This window comes from Panthera uncia (assembly GCF_023721935.1).
Source record: "Panthera uncia isolate 11264 chromosome A1 unlocalized genomic scaffold, Puncia_PCG_1.0 HiC_scaffold_16, whole genome shotgun sequence".
Taxonomy (NCBI): domain Eukaryota; kingdom Metazoa; phylum Chordata; class Mammalia; order Carnivora; family Felidae; genus Panthera; species Panthera uncia.
In genome coordinates, this window is record NW_026057576.1 from 25889573 (window position 1) to 25908094 (window position 18522).

Below are 18522 nucleotides of genomic sequence, written 5' to 3' on the forward strand. Positions count from 1 at the left end.
TCTATATTTAATTCATTAAAGAGTGATATTAATGCATGAGAGAATAGCCTGTTATGGATTTGTATGCTTTAGGACTGGGCAGACTGTTTTAGTTTTTGTTTTTGTTTTTGTTTTTGTTTTATCCTAGGTTAATTTTAAAAATCAATTCATTAGCGTAGATAATCCTGATTGAAGAAAATCCAGATTTACGAAATAAACTGGTCCATGAGTTTTTACTATTATAAATATGTTCTTAACCTCATAAAAAAAAAAAAAGGCTGATTAAATAATACTTCTAATTCATTTAGGATCATGCCATGCAGATTTCCACTGATTCATCTGAGAGGCAGTAGGGATGAAGAGGAAAAAAAAAAAAATAAAAATAAAACTAAGGTGGCTGGGATTCAACCTGATTGAGCATTACTCAATCTTACTTACTCACTGGGAGCAAATCTTTTACTAGGCCCTTTAGGATTTACAGTTTTCTTTGCTTTCAAGAATTGTATATTCTGGAGTTAAATAAATTAAGACATGTCCATTAAAAAGAGGACATGGGTGCTCAGTCTGTTAAACACCTGACTCTTGATCTCAGCTCAGGTCATGATCTCACGGTTCATGGGTTTGAGCCCCGAGTTGGGCTCCATACTGACAGTGCAGAGCCTGCTTGGGATTCTCTCTCTCTCTCTCTCTCTCTCTCTCTCTCTCTCTCTGCCCCTACTCCACTTGTGCTCTCTCTCACTCTCTCTCAAAATAAACAAACTTAAAAAAAAAAAAAGACCAATATACTTTTGATAAAAATCCTGCTATAAAACAGCATTTCCCAAACATTTTGGTCTCAAGACTTCTTAAAACTTAGTGACGATTCCAAAAGGCTTTTATTCATGTGGTTTATATCTATCAGTATTTACTATGTTAGAAACTATGTAGAAATTTTTAATATGTGTATGTACTGATCCATTTAGAAACAACAATTACATATGTATTAACATAAATAACACGCTTTTTGGAAAATGTATTTCTTAAAAAAATATTAGTAAAAAGGTGAGTGTTCTTTTATATTTTTGCAAATCTCTTTAGTATCTTACTTGACTGGGTTAGGAGAAGACATATGGATTCTTATACCTGTTTTGCTATTCAGTGTGTTCTGATATGTTTCAAATGAAGAATAAGAAGACTCCAGCTCCACAAATATATATGTCACTATAAAGAGAGGAGTATTTTAATAGGCTTTTTGGATAATTATGGATTTGATTCTTTCCAGTGCACCAAACTCAAAACCTACCTGGATTCTTTTTAAGGCTACAACAGTTTTACCCACCATTGCTTTTTTTTTTAATTTTTTAAAATGTTTATTTATTTTTGAGAGAGAGAGAGAGTGGGAGGGGACAGAGAGAGAGAGAGAGAGAGAGAGAGAGAGAGAGACTCAGAATCTGAAGCAGGCTCCAGGCTCTGAGCTGTCAGCACAGAGCCCAATGCGGGGCTCGAACCCAAGAACTGTGAGATCATGACCTGAGCTGAAGTCGGACACTTAACCAACTGAGCCACCCAGATGCCCAACCCACCATTGCTTTTGATTCACCAGTGCAAATGTCAACATGGTGAAAAAGGCAAGTAACATTTTAATATTATTATGAAAATAGATTTGACTCCCCAGACCCAAAGAAAGGATCTCAGGGACACATAAAAGTCTGAAGTCTCTACTTTAAGAATTGCTGTTAAGGAAGACCATTTTTAATTGCTGAAAAAAGTCCACAGTGTATTGTTTAGTAATAAAGGGACAGAAATGTCCCATGTTTTAAATAAAAATACAGTCAATAGGAAAACTTGAAAGTGTATATCAAACTGTTAAACAATGGTCATATCTCAGGATAGAAGAATTATGGGTAATTCATTTTCTTCTTTTTGTTTATTTCATAGAATCTCCTACAGAAAGTATTTTGTAAGGGAACAAAGTTATTCTTTCAGTGTTTAACATCTTGAAGTCAAATGATTTGAAGATTTAAGCAAAATACAAAACCTCCTATGGTCCCATTACTCTAATAATACTATTTTTTAAAGCATTTTATTGTGGTGTAAGAACACGTAACATAGATCTACCCTCTCAAATTTTTAAGTGCATAATACAGCATTGTTGACTACGACCACAATATTGTACAACAGATCTCTAGAGCTTATTTGTTTTTATTTTATGTTCGTCTTAGCTTTTATTTATTTGCATTTACATTTTGAATAGCGTTTTTCACAGAGTGGTAGAAAATTCACTTTCCCTCTTACTCCTGTATGTGGACAAGAAACTTTCATCATAATTATCTATAAAATATTAGCATTCTAATTACTGGTACAAATTTTGGCTCCTATGGAGATGAACTGGCTAATCTCAATGGTATCCAATGATATTAGTTAATGTAATTTCTTCCTAAAAGGAAGTAACAGTGTTTTGCCATTAACTAGGTTTAAAGAAATGTAGTCATTACATTATGACTCTAATAATTTCAGATCCTAAATTATGCTAATTTGATTTTAATCATTTAGCAAGCTTCTGTTTATTCCTAAAGGTTTAAAAATAGCCAAATATACTTTAATGTAGGCAGTTCTGTTTAATGTGATCATCCCTGTAACTGTACTCTTAACTTTCAGTCATTCTCAATGTGGTTTATTCCACATACAATTCAGGGCTAATATGGAAAGATAACGGTTTTCAGATTCTGGCGTTGCATTATATCTACACAGGACGGATTTCTGCTGGTTGGCATGCAGCTACAACCATTTGCTAAGCCATACAATTTTCATTTCTTAGCATCACTTGTATGACGAGCTCTAGACGAGGGCACTTTAACACAGGTAGACTCTGCAGGGTCACTCCCAGGTGGCTTCCTATCAGAAGTGATAAGTAAGAAATAATTGAATGGCAGCACCTTTCCTTTGTTCAGCTTTAGTTCTTTTGGAGAAATTTTACTCTTTCTGTCTATCACAGAGTAAATCCCCCAGACATCTTGTCTACTCTGATTACGTACTTTAGTTCTTAACAATATCTATGTCAAGCTTGTTACCTCCATTGAAACAGATGATTTATGAAAGCTGATGGGTATTGTTTGAGATACTGTGAACACAGGATACTTTGTTTAATTATTTCCTGCCCGCTCCAAGGTAGCCTTTGCTCACATGCCACTTGAAATATTAGATAAATATTAAAACATAACACGCACACAGGAGAGTCACCCTAGCTTTAATAATTGATTCAGAGGGATCCTGAGTCAGAGGCATTGTTGGCATCTAAACTCAGAGTGTTCCAGGTTGGACAACTTAGTGCGACAGCCACATTAATGGTTAAGTTGGGGGCACCAGGATGGCTCAGCTGGTTAAGCGTCTGACTCTTGATTACATCTCAGCTCATGATCTCATGGTTCCTGGGATCGAGCCCCGCATAATAGTGTGGAAACTGCTTGGGATTTTTCTCTCTCCCTCTCTCTGCATTCCCCTCTCCATTCACACACATGTGTGCATGCTCTCTCTCTCTCTCTCCCCAAATAAATAAATGAACTTTAAAAAAAAAGATATTTTCTCTAAGTTGAAGATAGACTTTGTGTTTTGAGATTAAATGGCTTGGCAGACTTCTAGCACAATGAAAGAAAAATAACATATAGCTAGGTGCATCTTGATGAAATTTCAGAACTCCTAGGATAAGGAAAAAATTTCTGTTTGAAAAAAAAAACAAATGACCTAAGAAAGAGAATTATGTTAGCAGACTCATACCAATTTTGGAATTTCATATTAAAATAACAATGAAGAAAGTTTTATCCAAGAGAATGGTAATGTCATTGTTGGTGAATATGGGAAATAGATACTCTCATGTATGTACTTTAAGTGAAATTATACTAATTTAGTGCAGTCCTTTTGGAAGATAGTTTAGCAGCATATATTACTGTTTAAAATACACATTCCATTTGATCCAGCAGTTCTAGGTTATCTATAGGAAGACAGTAGGCCTATGTATAGGATGGGCTTGTACTAGGGTATACACTGTACAAGAGGTAGGACTGGACAGAGACAGGGCAATGAATGTGACCTCATCATTATGTCATCATCTTCTGTACCACTTGCATGACTGGAATAATTTTGTTAAGTGCCCAAGAATTAAGGAGAGTGGCTCCTGAAATGTGTCAGAGGCTACATCAAAAAAAAAAAAAAAAAAAAAAAAAAGGAGATTAAGCCTGATCTGTTTTGCTAGGAAAGAAATTCATATGCTCAGCAGAGTAAAGGTTGAGTTGAATCTTCCTTCTCCAAATTCAGGTGAATCAAAACACTCCGCTTTGAGTTGAAATCAAGCTTAGAAAGTTTCAACCCCAAAGGAAGCCCTTTTGGAAAATTATGACAGAACGAAAATTGGATTATAATGGAAGTCTATCTACTCTATAATTTTATGGTTTTCCAAACAGTCTATCATCTCACTTTGCATTGTGTTTACCTAATTAGATGTTTGAAATATGGAAAACAATATTTAGAAGAAAGCAGAGACATAGACATTATGAGGTTCAAATAGAATAAACAGAAAAGATAAATTCAGGTGTCTTTATATTTTAATCATACAAATAATAATCCTGGTGTAGAAAGTTACCTGGCTCTCTTATTGCTTTCTATCACTCAGATTCTTTATCACATACGTAATGTCAGTTTTTTTCTTCTTGCAAAAGGCATCAGGCTACATTCAGTAACAAGATGAAACAAAAAATATGTTATTCCTAGATTTCTTCTCAGCTGGGCTGAAATTACCTATGTAATAAGGTCTGCTTGCATAAAAGGATTTAGAGATGGGAGTCCCAAAATCAAGATTAAAAAATACCAAGCAACTTCTCCTTTCCTTAAGTAGCATACAGTAGAATTTTTAGAGGGGGAAAAAGTCCATAACTGGGGGCTTATGGGGAGAAATATGGAATTGAGTGTAAATAGTTTCATGGTCATGAAGTGACAAGAGTTGCCTCTGGCATTGTGACATCATGACTGTGAAGCACACAGCAGGAAGTCTGGCACATAATACCCAACAAATCCTGGCTAATAGGATTTAAATTATTAATTAATTTCAGCAACTTCTATTGAACGTCTGTATGTGTCCATCCAGCACTGTGTGTAGCACTCAGGTGTGGGTCTTTGGGAGGCGAAGGGAGCCAAGGTTGAGGGAGGCTGTCTTGCTGTGCCATTTTCCAAGGGCAAATAACTATTCCACACAAAGAAATAAAGTAAGCTGTGCTATGACTGGACGATTTGCGCCATAGGACTTTGAACTGGTACCCGTGGACCGTGGTACCTTTAATCTGGTGTAAACAGGGAGGTGGAAAGAAATTGTATATTAATATAAATTTCTTTCAGCCTATAAAAGAACTTTAAATCCAAAATGTTCTGCTAACCACACTGCTTTTCTTCTTTTTCTTGGCCTTCTAGTTCAAAGAACATTAAAATCTTATGTTTTCTCAATATTTTAGAAAACTATGCCTTTCTATTATTACAGAGCATGAAAAGCTCATTTAAAAACTTTTGTGCTTTTTAAAATTTTTCATCCTCGTTTTTTAAAGACAGAATAAAGAATGAAAATAATGGGTAAGAAACAAAGGCTTTCAAGTGCAAGATGTAGAGGTTTTAATTAAAGGATGATGAAAAAGTGACTAGTCCTCCAAATCTTTAATAAAGCTAGTTAATTCTCCACTAATGCTGTAGGAATTATGCTCTAGTGAGCTGGGACATTTTATTCATAATCAGGCAACATTATGTGCTTTTAATTAACAGTTGTACTTTCATTTGTTGGCCACTATTGAACGAAAAGTGATACCAAATAGTATCCTGCATCGTTTTGTAATCATCCTCAGAAAGCCTACATAGACAGCCTTGTTTGCTAAGAATTGCACGGGTCAAACCGAGGCACCATCTCTCTTCTCTAGGAGTAGACCCTCCAAAATAAATTATGGACAGGTTAAGAGGACACCAACCAACTCAAGGAGTTAAAAATATACAGTGTTTAGCAACCCCCTGAATGAGAGAAAGTAATTTATAAAGTAATTTATAAAATTTAAAGGATTAATACCCAGAATATACAAAGAACTCCTACAGCTCAACAGCAACAGTAAGAAACAAACAACCCAAAACTTCAAAAATGGGTGAAGGACTTGAATAGACCTTTCTCCGGAAAAGACATACCAATGGCCAACAGGTATGTGAAAGATGCTCAATATCACTATTCATGAGAGAAATGCAAATCAAAACCAAATGAACTACATCCTCACCCCCCTTAGGATGACTCCTATCCAAAAAACAGAAAATGACAAGTATTGGTGAGGATGGGGAGGAATTGGAACATTTGTTCACTGCTGGTAGGAATACAAAATGATGCAGCTGCTATGGAAAACAGCATGGCAGATGCTCAAAAAAAGTAAAAATAGAATTACCATATGATCCAGCAATTCTACTTCTGGGTATGTGTCCAAAAGAATTTAAAGCAGGGTCTCACAGAGATATTTGTACACTCATTTTCACAGCAGCATTATTCAAAATAGCCAAAAGGCAGAAGCAACCCAGTTGTCCAGTTGATGGGCAAATGGGTAAACAAAACATGGTATATACATACAAATGCGGTATCACTCAGCCTTAAAAAGGAAGGAAGTTCTGACACCAAGCTACATGCTACAACGCGGATGAACCTCGAGGACTTTATGCTAAGTGAAATGAGCCAGTCACAAAAAAGACAAATACTGTATGATTCCACCTGTATGAGATACCTAGATAGTCGACTTCACAGAAACAGAAGGTACGATAGTGGTTTCCAGGGACTAGAGGTGGGAGAAATGGGGAGTTGTTCTCTAATAGGTACAAAGTTTTAGTTTTGCAAAATGAGAAGAGTGTTGGAGATAGAGGATGGTGATGGTTGTACAACCATGTGAATGTACCTAATGCCCCTGAACTGTACACTCGAAAATGGTTAAGACAGTAAATTTTATGTGTATTTTACCGCAATTAAATTTTTTAAATATGTCAATGTACATTGACATTAAGTGTAGAAGGGTAGTTGATGAAATGAGGGCTTTAAGAACAAAATCAAATTTTTCGCTTTCTTTCCTTTCTAATATTGATCAGATGCCTTCTAAGAGTCTGTATTATTCTTAACACTGGGGATACTGGGTTAAAAACACAGTTACAGTTCAGAACTCGTGTGGCTGAATATCTCAGGAGAACAGAACCAGATAGTAAACATATCAACGAAAGTGTATATAATTGAATTTCAGGTGGTAATATTATGGAAAAAAAATAAATCAGGGTAAAGATAGAGCAATGGAAGCACCATTTTTTAAATTTTTAAAAATGTTTTATTTATGTTTGAGAGAGAGAGCATGCACACACACACAAGTAGGGTAGGGGCAGAGAGGGGGACAGAGGATCTGAAGTGGGATCTATGCTGACAGCAACAAGGCCGATGCAGGGCTCGAGCTCACAAACCATGAGATCATGCATGACCTAAGCTGAAGTTGGACGCTCAACCTACTGAACCACCCAGGCGCCCCTGGAAGGACTGTTTTAAATAGGGTGGTTAGGTAAGACCTCTATGAAGAGATGACATTCAAACAGAAATCTGAATGGAAGGAACGATTGTATCCATGCAGATATGTGTGTGTGGGGGGGGTAGTATTCCAGGTAGAGGACCCACCATGGACAAACTGGAATGTGCTTGATGTGCCTGAACAGCAAGCAATCCAGGAAGCTGGAGCAGAGTGAGCTGAGCACGGGGGAAGAAAAGTGGCCATTCTTTCATGGCTGTGACAGGACTCAGGCTGAATAGGACGTGAGGAGAGCAGATGTGTCAGGAACGAATCCAAAGATTTGACCTCAACACCTAGGTGAACGGTGGAATCTTCTGTCCACCAAGATGGGGACACTGAGTGAAATACATGTCAAGGGTGGGGAACAAGAGGTTGGAGCCTGATTGTTCAGCAAGAGCCCTAGACAAATGTGCTCGTCAATGAAAGCAGCCAGAGAATGTGAGCAGTTTGGCAGGTGATGAGTTTGAAGTATCCCTGTGAGGACTGTAGGGATAGGAACAGAAACCTGATCACAGTTGGATTTGTGACAAGACAAGGAGTTAGAAAGAAGGCTTGCAGTTAACTAAAGGGGTCTGAAGGTCGGGACAGCCTTTTTTTTGTTGTTGCTTAACCAATTTTAATAACATGACATAAAGCCCCTACACTTGATAGAATAGTTATGCAAAATACATAGATGAATACTCTCTTCTGTTAAAAACATAAAATAAATAAGCAAGACAGGTGAAAATAGGCAAGTTTCCATTCAATAAATGAAAATTTTAAAAAAAGAAAGTTTTGCTTTCCATGTCATTTGAAGAAGGGAAATTGTCATTTTAAATGATATTCAAGTTTATTAAACACATTTTTAAAAAGTATTATAAAATGTTTAACTGTCATCAGCTTCAAGGTTGATGTTGTTCCCGAATTTTGCATAGAACTGAACTTTCAAATCTGCTAACGCCCCCTGAATTGATTCCACTCTGGCTTCTAGGGGATCAATTTCTTCTTGCAAATTTTTCTTTGCTTCTTCTAACATTTCCTGTGTTTCTTCTTGAGAATGGCTAATGAAAACATCACCAATTTGATAGGGTATCGTTAAGCAATCATCATCCGCAAGCATGATGTCCTTACAAGCATCTCCTAAGTTTTGGAGTTGTTTCTTTTTTACTCCTATTTCCTCTTTCAGCTCTGTGATTCTACTTGTATTCCGTGCCAATTTGTTTATCTTTTGTTGATCTTCAAAAGTAACATTGACAACTTCTGCAGCCGTCTTCTTCATGGCGGCCGCCATCTTGGCTTTTTGTGTTTGTTTTTGTCTGAAAATGTCATTTTTACTTAAAGCACAAAAATTGAGACATAACATATACATTTATACATGAAGAAAGAAAACACCAGAAAGTTTACAAAACGATCTGAGTGTCTCAGATAGTTTCTAGAGATTTATACTGTGGCTGTGGCCATGGAGGATGGAAAGTAAGAGACAGATTCCATAGGTCCTATGAAGAAAGAAAGGAGACGGTTTACTTGGTTAGAACCTCTGCCTTAAGAACAGTAATGGATTTTTTTTTTAAGTTAAGGGTAGTATCTTCTGATTGTGCTGATGATAGTCACACCAGGGACATTGATTGATGACTGGTGCTTGATGGTTAGATTTACCTTCTCTGGAGCCAGAATGATCCCTCAAAGATCAAATCATTCTGTTCTCATCTACTGTGGGGGACCTCAGAGGCTACTGGTATCTGAGAGGGGATGCTGAAGGGACAGGGTGCCTGGTCACGTCTATCAGGGCAACTCTGCATTTATCTAAAGATGATGCTTCATTGAAAGATATTGCTTGAGGAGCGCCTGGGTGGCTCAGTCAGTTGAGCGACTGACTTCGGCTTAGGTCATGATCTCACGGTTTGTGAGTTCGAGCCCCATGTCAGGCTCTGTGCTGACAGCTCAGGGCCTGGAGCCTGTTTTGGATTCTGTGTCTCCCTCTCTCTCTGCCTCTCCCCTACTCATGCTCTGTCTCTGTCTCAGAAATATATAAACATTAAATTTTTTTTTAAAAAGATATTGCTTGAAAATAGTTCAGCTTCTAAAAGGGGGTTAAAAAGTCTCCAGTCTTGTTCACAACCCCTGTTCATAGGATGAGAATACAGACTGTGAAAAAATGAGTGATTTGACTTCTTCAGATACTCTCTTCATTCTTGTCCTTCTTGCTCTTGTTTTTTTCCTGTTCTCATTTCCACTTTTACAGCTGCTGCAGATTCTCAAAGGAATTCTATCCTTGTAATATTACCACCAGACTCTGCAGTGATTAGGGCAGATATTATCAACCATCATTTGAAAAATAAGAACCTGGGTTTCCTTAGAATTAGACCCCATTCCTGAGAACTGCACCCAGGGTGGGGCCAAGGAACTTGGGCTTGTAATATGTACCTCAGATGGCTCTGTTTCAGGGAGTCCTGAGGCCACATTATGAGAATAACCAAACTCAATTCTTTGGTGAAGGAATAAACCTAGCAGTGGGTGGAGTTACTGAACTTTGTGGATAGAAGACAGAGATCAAAATGACTCACCTGAGGATGCCCCATAACTATGATGTGTTTAAGACCCAAATTCTATGTTCTTTTCATAAAACAATTGCTTTCCAAATTCAGGTCCACAGAACAGTGACTTTCCGTACTGGCTTTTTCCTGTGATCCTTAAGAAATGAGGACAATGTGGGGTAGTGTTGTGCTTTATCAAGAATCTCCATTTGGGGTGCCTGGGTGGCTCAGTCAGTTAAGCATCCGACTTCAGGTCAGATCATGATCTCACAGTTCCTGGGTTCGAGCCCTGTGTTGGGCTCTGTGCTGACAACACGGGACCCGGAACCTGCCTTGGATTCTGTGTCTCCCTCTCTCCTTGCCCCTCCCCCGCTTGTACTCTGTCCCTCTCTCTCTCTCTCAAAAATAAATAATAAACATTAAAAAAAGGAATCTCCATTTATTTTGAGATTCTGTCCTTCCAAAAGTCTTTTGTATTAATATATCTCTTCTTAAAAATTTTTTCAATGTGTACATAAAATATCCCTTCTCTTATGACATGATGGTAATCGTATATAGTTTTTTGTTGTTTTTTTTTTTACTGGCATGAAATCCACAAATCTGGATACCTATGCGCTAAAGTCCAGTGTGCCTACCTGAACAGAAAGCATGAGACCAACAGTGGAACAGTGCCCTTCAAGCCCCCATGCCCTGCCCAGGGTGCCGGCAGGATCTGCAGGACGCGAATTGAAAACCACTAATGTGGTGGAAAGTATGGCAGATACGGGGCTGCAAGACCTACATTCTAATCTTACATTTCATCATTAATTAGCCATGTGACTTGAGCAGATCACTTCATTTATCTGGGCCTATATCGTCATCAAAGATTCTACGTGCTTAAGGATAAACTTCTGTATTTTGAAGTAAGAGAATTATGAAAAAGGACTAGGGGTTATTTGCCTTCCTTACGAGTAATTCATCAACTCTACCATATTTGTGTGAAACGACTAATATGCTTTTTTTTTTTATTAAGCCTAGTACACAAAAAACTCATTAAGCTAACACTAACTAGCTCACCCAGTGAGATTTCACTCGAAACAATTGCTATTCCCTAGTAATCTAGATCTCTGCGGTTTAGTGGTGAAAATACTGAATTATCTGAATCTAGTTAGTGCAAGGCTCATTTTTTTTTCGATTTCCCTATTTCTAAATAGTTTCCCCTCATACGTCACACTGAGAGGTATATGGCAATGAGCAGCAATCTCTAGACCCATCTTGACATCCACGGTTGTGCTCAAATACTCTGGTCTCCAGATCGTCAGATACTTAGGATTTGATGCCGCTGATGATTCCATACAGTCAGTCTCTGTGCTCTCTCTCGTAAATACTTCAGTGCCACATCAGCTTTCAAACTTACGTTATCATTTGGGGGCGGCAGCCCTCTTTGCGTTTGTAGCATTTATTTTTTTTCTCATATTCAACAAGCATGGTGTGACTTTCACTGTCAGCCCAACAGTGGCTAAGGCCTTGAGGACACAGTCCCAGACTCAGGGAGCTCCTAGCCTAGTAGAGGAGTTAGGCTTACAAAGGAACCCTTACAATGCAGTATAAATGCGGTAGGGGAAAGTGTATGTTTTCAGCCTTTCTACTCAAACTCCTGTTCACGTTTGCTCCAAACAATGGCTTTTTAGGGCAAAGTACCTTCTGGTGCGGGCCGGACCTACAGGTCACAGGTGTACTTAGCCCCCCCTTGGTAACCTGCAGAGTCTGCTTAGGGCTTCCCTGTTCATTCGTCCTTCCTTTTTAGGGGGCCGGGGCATGAGAGTGCCTTCTAGGGCTCAGGAACAAAGCCCTCCTCCGGCACCAAAGAATTTAATTTGTGTTCAAGCTGTATAGGGCTAAGAGAAACTTTCCAGCCTCCCTCGTGGGGGTGAGGAGAATCGCAGGTGTCCTGGGGAAGAGAAGTTGGGCACAGTCGCCCCCACCCCCAAGTGGGAGTGGGAGCACTGGCCCCAGGTCAGTTGTTAAGCAAACTGAGATGAGCCTCTGGCGCAGTCTCTGGACGATCGGACTGCTTCTCTACAAAGTTGGTACAGTCCTCCACACTGTGCCTCATCTCGTCGGGTTAGGAGGCAAATATGCCTCCTAGGGGTGGATATCACGTTGTTCTAAAATCGATGGCAAATGTCTCATTTTTCAATTGCTCATGTCGGTAAAACGTTAGAGTTTATCAGCTTGTGTCTTTCAACATGGAATTTCGTTGTTCTCTTAGAGAAAAAAAGCCTGTTTCCAGACAGTGTACCTCTACTAGTCAGTGTGCTTCCTGCAAAAGGTCAAGACAAAAGTCAGCTCCAAAGGAAAGAGTGGACCAGAGCATGCTATTCTGGGGTTTGCTTCGAAAATAGTGACATGTTCTCATGTTTCCCTTTGCTAAGGAAAAATGTCTCTGGCAAAGTGTATATGCATGGCCAAATTCCTAGAAGTTTATACACAAGAGTTTCCTTCCCTCCTGTCCTCCTCTCTCTCTCCTTCCTTCCCTCCTTCCCATTCAGCGAGCTATTGTTTCTATAGCTGGATATCAATGAGGGACGACAGAGTGAAGGAGTGGGTTCTTCTGAAGGAGACCCACCTTCTCTCTGCGTCTGCCAGCCTGGGTAATTCCAGACAGCCAAATCATCTGAGTAGTTATGTTTTTCTACAGTGAGACACTTGACATCAAATTCTGTTTTTAGAAGCAGCATCGGATAGGTATAATTTAAAGCCTTATGGCAAATCTCTACATCCCTCTTTTGCTTCCTCTCTAACACCATCCACCAAGCATTGGCTTCCGTTCTCGTGAACAAGGACATGAGAGTTTTTGGACTCACAGTGGGGTGTGAGTCCTAATTCCAGCACATGCTAGCTCTGTGTCCTTGGGCAATCTAGCCTCACTTCCTTCATCTGTTAAAAGGAAGGTAGTCAAACCTATCACAGGGTTGTAGAAAATAAATAAGGTAACCAGTAAGCTGGTTTTCCCTCCCTTTCCCTTCCCTGGTAGGATTGTAAGTGAGAGAAAGGGAGTGACTGCATTCTTTCTAAGGTGTGGCTAATAGGTTCAGCCTTTATATTTTAACTCTCTGAATTTATATCACGTGTTATTTTTGTTTGTTTGTTTTTTTGTTTTAAGTAGGGAAGATCTGTTGAATTTAGAAATGATGTGAAAACCCTCTGCAGATAGATAATAAAGGGGAGAAAATGTAGGTTTCCGAATTGGAGAAAGTCGTTTAATTTTAACTCAAGTTCAGATATTGTGATAATATCTTATAATGTGTCCATGAAAAGAAATATGGTAGTTCAGAATTCTTATACTAGATCTTTAAAACTAAATCTCTAGGGGCACCTGGGTGGCTCAGTCAGTTGAGCATCCGACTTCAGCTCAGGTCATGATCTCGCGGTTTGTGGGTTTGAGCCTCACGTCAGGCTCCGTGCTGACAGCTCAGAGCCTGCTTTCGATTCTGTGTCTCCCTCTCTGCCCCTCTCCAACTTGTGCTCTGTCTCACCCTGTCTCTCAAAAATAAATAAAATGTTAAGAAAAGAATTTAAAAAAACAAAAAAACTAAATCTCTAAAGAATGGGTATATGCAGTTACGGTTGGAGACGATCTTTGGGAAAGCATGAAACTCTGCCATGTTATATGTGTTATATGTTATATATATGTTATAGCTGTGCCCTTCACCTTTACATGTGGTCCATTGTCATTGTTCATCTTCTAAGGTGTTTGCTAAAGCAGTTGGCCACTTGGGGCTCCTCTGTGGTGATTCTCACAACTCTGCTTTCGCCAGGTCAGATTTTTCCTTTGGTATCCAATACAAAAATGCCACACTGAAGAGTTTTCACAGCTTAAAATATTTATTAGCTGTCTTAGCTTAATAAATTGTTGGATGTTTGTTTGTTTGTTTGTTTGTTTTGTTTTGATCCTGATGTCTGAAGAGGAAGAGAGTTCCTGAAAGGATTGCCTTTAAAGAGTGACAGTTGGTGCCCTGGGTAAACTGGCTGTTTTGATTACTTGGTTCCTGACACAGAGCCTGCTTCGTCCCTGCCTTTCCTTTGAACCTGACCCTGGCCTCTTCCTCCCCACAGAGCATCCTGCTTGCTGTCATTTCTTTGACCTAAAAAGCCCCATGAAAGGCAAGATGATGTCTTACAATTTTAGGCCCCACCCAGCTAGTTTCTTACACATAGGAGATAAGTCAGTATTTGTTAGAAATTATTTTAGTCTGCGTAAGCTGCTGTAACACAAATACCGTAACATTGGCTGGCTTATGAACAACCTCACAGTTCTGGAGGCTGGACAGCCCAAGATCAAGGCACTGGCAGATTCTGTGTGTAGTGAGGGCCCATTCTCTATTGTCTTTTCACTGTAACCTCACATGGCAGAGGAGCAATGGATCTTCCTTTGATGAGGGCACTAATCTCACTCATGAGAGCCTTGCCTTTCGTGACCCAGTCACCTCGCAGAGGCCCCACCTCTTAATACCATCACATTGAGCATCAGGTTTCAACTTAACAAATTTTGGAGAGGCACAAACATTCAGACCATAGCAGTGGTATCATAGAACTTTTAAGAACTTAAATAAACTGTAATTGTGAAATTCTGTAGACAAAACAAAACAAAACAAAAAACAACTGCCTTTTACTTTAGGTGACTTGCTAGTAAGATAATTGGAACATTGAGATACCGTGTATGTGCAGGGTGACCATTGTATTTAAAGGAATATAAAAAATAACCAGAGGCAATACCAGTGACGAACCTTTCAGTGAAGGTTGCTGGGGAGTGGCTCTAGAAGTTGCTTCTGACCTACTACAGGAGAATTAGTAAAAGGTGGGTATTGTCCAGGGTCATTGTGATGAAATCAAATCACTAAGCTAAGGGAGCAGTCAGCAATTAGGCACCGTCACATTTCTAAACTAGACTTCGTTTATTTGTTCAATTATTTAGTGAACTTTTTAAAAAAGCATTTACCATGGGCTAAGGGCTCTGCAGGGTTTTGAGAACACAAAGATGAATTAGGTCCCTGTTCATTCAGGAAGCTCATAGCCCAGTGGGGAGGCAGACACATTAGTAGGCACTCAAAAAGGCAGTGCAAATGTTCGGGGATGGCGATATTGTGCATATCATTGGGGACCTAGGAGGAATACTGGATCCATTCCTCTAGTCTAAGTCAAGGGCATGGAGAGAAAAGGTGGCTTGTATAGAAGACAAGGGCATTGAGTATGAGTGTGGGACTGCCAAGTGGATGGGTTATGGCACAAGTCAGATCATATGGGGTGAAGGATTCCTTGGACTTCCTGTCCTTGGTTCTGTTTCCTTTTGCTGACTACCTACCTCCTCTCCCTAAGGCCTGCTCCAAGGATCTGCTTTGTGGTCTGGGGTCTCCTGGTCCTTGTTTTCCTAGGCCCAGTTTGTCTGGCTGCCGGCCAAGTGCCCAGTATAGGCTTTCTGCCAGGTGCAGTGGGAAAATGGAGATGAATTTATAATGGTCTCAGAGCTCAATGGTGGTAGATCCTGGAGAATGTGTACAAACAGGTATTGGGAGCAGCTAGAGCTGAGGCAAGTACAGAGACAGGAAATGGGAAGAAATGGCCAAAGTGGTGGCCAATCAGGCTGTACAGATAGGTTGAAGTTTTGTTCTTAGACCAGAGACTCTGTTCCTTATTAGTAGGCAGGTAAGCCTTTTTTTTAATTGGCATATGATTAATGAAGTGCTGTAGGCTAATGGGTTAGAGGTGATATATAGGATAGGTGGTTAGATTGGGAGAAGCACACACATGTGTTAAGTAATGTTGCCTAATTTGTTTTACTCTGTCACTTGTCTTCGTATGCATTAGTAGGCATCATGGGGTGCCTGGGTGGCTCAGTAGGTTGAGCGTCCCACTCGATTTTGGTTCAGGTAATTATCTCATGGTTTGTGAGATCAAGACCCCATGTTGGGCTCTGCTGAAACAGTATGAAGCCTGCTTGGGATGCTCGCTCTCTCTCTCTCTCTCTCTCTCTCTCTTTCTCTCTCTTTGCTCCTCCGCACCCCTCTCAAAATAAATAAGTAAACTTAAAAAAAAATGCATCTCAGTTGTCCAGACAATACCTTTTAGGGAAACTTTAACACAAAGGTTCCTAACTAATAGGAATCACACGGTTATTTGCATATATGGAACTGGGACCCAGATTTTTGTGTTCTCCACCCATGTTCTCTTCAGACCCCTGGTCATTCATATTTGGTGGAAAGGAAATAAGATTTGGTACAGATTCTTTTTTTTTTTTTTTAATGTTTTATTTTTGAGAGAGAGACAGTATGAGCGGGGGAGGAGCAGAGAGAGAGGGAGACACACAGAATCTGGAGAAGGTTCCAGGCTCTGAGCTGTCCGCACAGAGCCTGACATGGGGCTCAAACCCACGAACTGTAAGATCATGACCTGAGCCAAAATCAGACGCTTAACTGACTGAGCCACCCAGGCACCCCTGATTTGGCACAGATTCTTGACTTCAGTAAGGGGGAGTTTTTCCATGTACTACCTAGAATAAGTAATCTCAATCTTAAGTTTAATAAAAAAGATGTTAAAATGAATATTTCATTTGATTATGTTTTCTGTAATTTACTTTTAAGTTCTTGAGTGTGGAAACTGTAGGGTGTGTGTATCACATGTGAATTAATCTGTATCTCAGAGATAGCAAACTAATATCTGCAGCACCTAATTGAGAATATTCAGTACAGGGTGTTTAATATTTGAAAGATTAATGAGATGATTACCATAAGTGCTTCAGTGATCTTTGTTTCGGATCAGCAAGGGGTATTCAGAATTGTTATTTCCCACAATGGTGGAAATGAATGGGGTTCAGGATTTGTGGATTCTATACCATTGTGTGAGCAAGATGTTAAAAATCTAGGTAGCCAAGTATTGGGAACCCTTTTGAAGATAACAAAAACTGAAATAACGGAGAAGAACTTCTCAGGGAGCTGGTTGCATAACTGTTTTTTGTGCTTGCTCACTAATATGTGCAGAATGTGTGTTGGTGTGTGTGGGAGAATTGGGTACCAAGGTCATGGGAGAGAAGACCTCCAGGTCTCACCTACTAGAAGGAATCTAATATCAGTGAGTGATCAGATTAGCTTAGATCAGTTCTCACAATGCATTTCCTGAGAATGAACTGAATGAAAGGAGGGGATGGGCATTTAAAGAAGAGGAAAACTTATTCATATGATTGATGAGTTCTCCTTGGTGAGGAATGCATTCTTTCCATTGGTTTTATTTGGAGATGCTCTCTCCAATCACGCATAAGCCTTCCTGGCTTGTCCCATAGGATCCAGTTTGAAGGGAAATAATACTGCATTCATTGACCAGCGGGCACAGCAGAGATAATTGGCCCAAACCTACATCCATGGCAGGGGGCACGCACTCCTGAATTTTTGGTCAAAACATTGACCGGACCTTATTTCATAAAATACGGGTTTCATAGAACTGCATGTTTCACATGAAGCTTGTAGGGCATTTACCTTAAATCACCAGGCCAAAAGCTTCCTAAACCTATTTTCCACCATGAAATATAATTGTGAGGTGCGCCGTAGTCTGCTTTATCTGAAGCACGTTGTTTACTTTTGCGGCGTAATCTGAGCACTCCATCACTGAATTAACATAATGGGTTTAGCCTGCTTTGCTTTCAGGGTATTGTTTAGAAGGAAAAATTAATATGGTCTGTTTCTACTAATCACAAATCCCGTTTTGCATTTTTTTGATATACTTTCTTTGATGTGAGGGAAAAAGTCGAAATCTCTTTTAAAGGCAGAAAAATGTCAGTGAGTCTGTTTAGCATGTACACAATCTAAAGAATGTAAGCTACACAAGATGAGGAGGTTAATATTCCATGTTTGGGACTGCTTTGCTTATTTGAGGAATTTAATTATAACTCCAGTGGCTTTCTGGGCATGTAAGAAATTCTTACCCTGAGACTATAGAACATTTTGCAACTCTCCTGTTTGATTTCCTAGGCCACTTAGAGACAAGTTAGATAAAAACACCAGCTAGACTTTTCTCGATTGCAGGAGCTGAAGAACCAAAGTCTCGCAGCTTCCCCATTGTTCTTTATGTTCTTCTTGTGTGAGAGAATTTTGTTTTCTCCAGATGGCTTCGGCGGTCATTGCAGAGCAGGGAAACTTGATCCTTCTTCAGTAGCCAGGAGAGCAGAGCTCTCAAAATTTCTCGCTTCTGCCAGCTGGAGAGGAAAGGACTGAACTCACAAGCCAAGCTTCACTTCCCCCATCTGCTTACACATGTATAGCACCAAAGCCAACACCCTTTAATGTGTGCACCTCCCTTTATGCATCAGGAGTGTCCCTGGAAACCTGTGTCTAATTCACATTTTCATAGATCAATAGAAGATTTCCCACTGACTTAAATTATAATTTCAGAGCATTTTATCTGAAATTTGGATGGCTCTC

At 39.6% G+C, this 18522-nt stretch overlaps 2 protein-coding genes across 2 annotated transcripts in view; one reads left to right on the forward strand and one right to left on the reverse strand.

The window, feature by feature from the left end:
* The window catches only part of ENOX1 (ecto-NOX disulfide-thiol exchanger 1), a 424170-nt gene that overhangs the window by 121557 nt on the left and 284091 nt on the right, over window positions 1-18522 (forward strand). The window lies entirely within an intron of this gene.
* LOC125934131 (prefoldin subunit 4-like) lies at window positions 7646-8948 on the reverse strand. The gene has a single exon (XM_049647455.1). It carries the CDS (start codon window positions 8905-8907, stop codon window positions 8425-8427), a length of 483 nt encoding a protein of 160 aa, XP_049503412.1. The 5' UTR covers window positions 8908-8948; the 3' UTR covers window positions 7646-8424.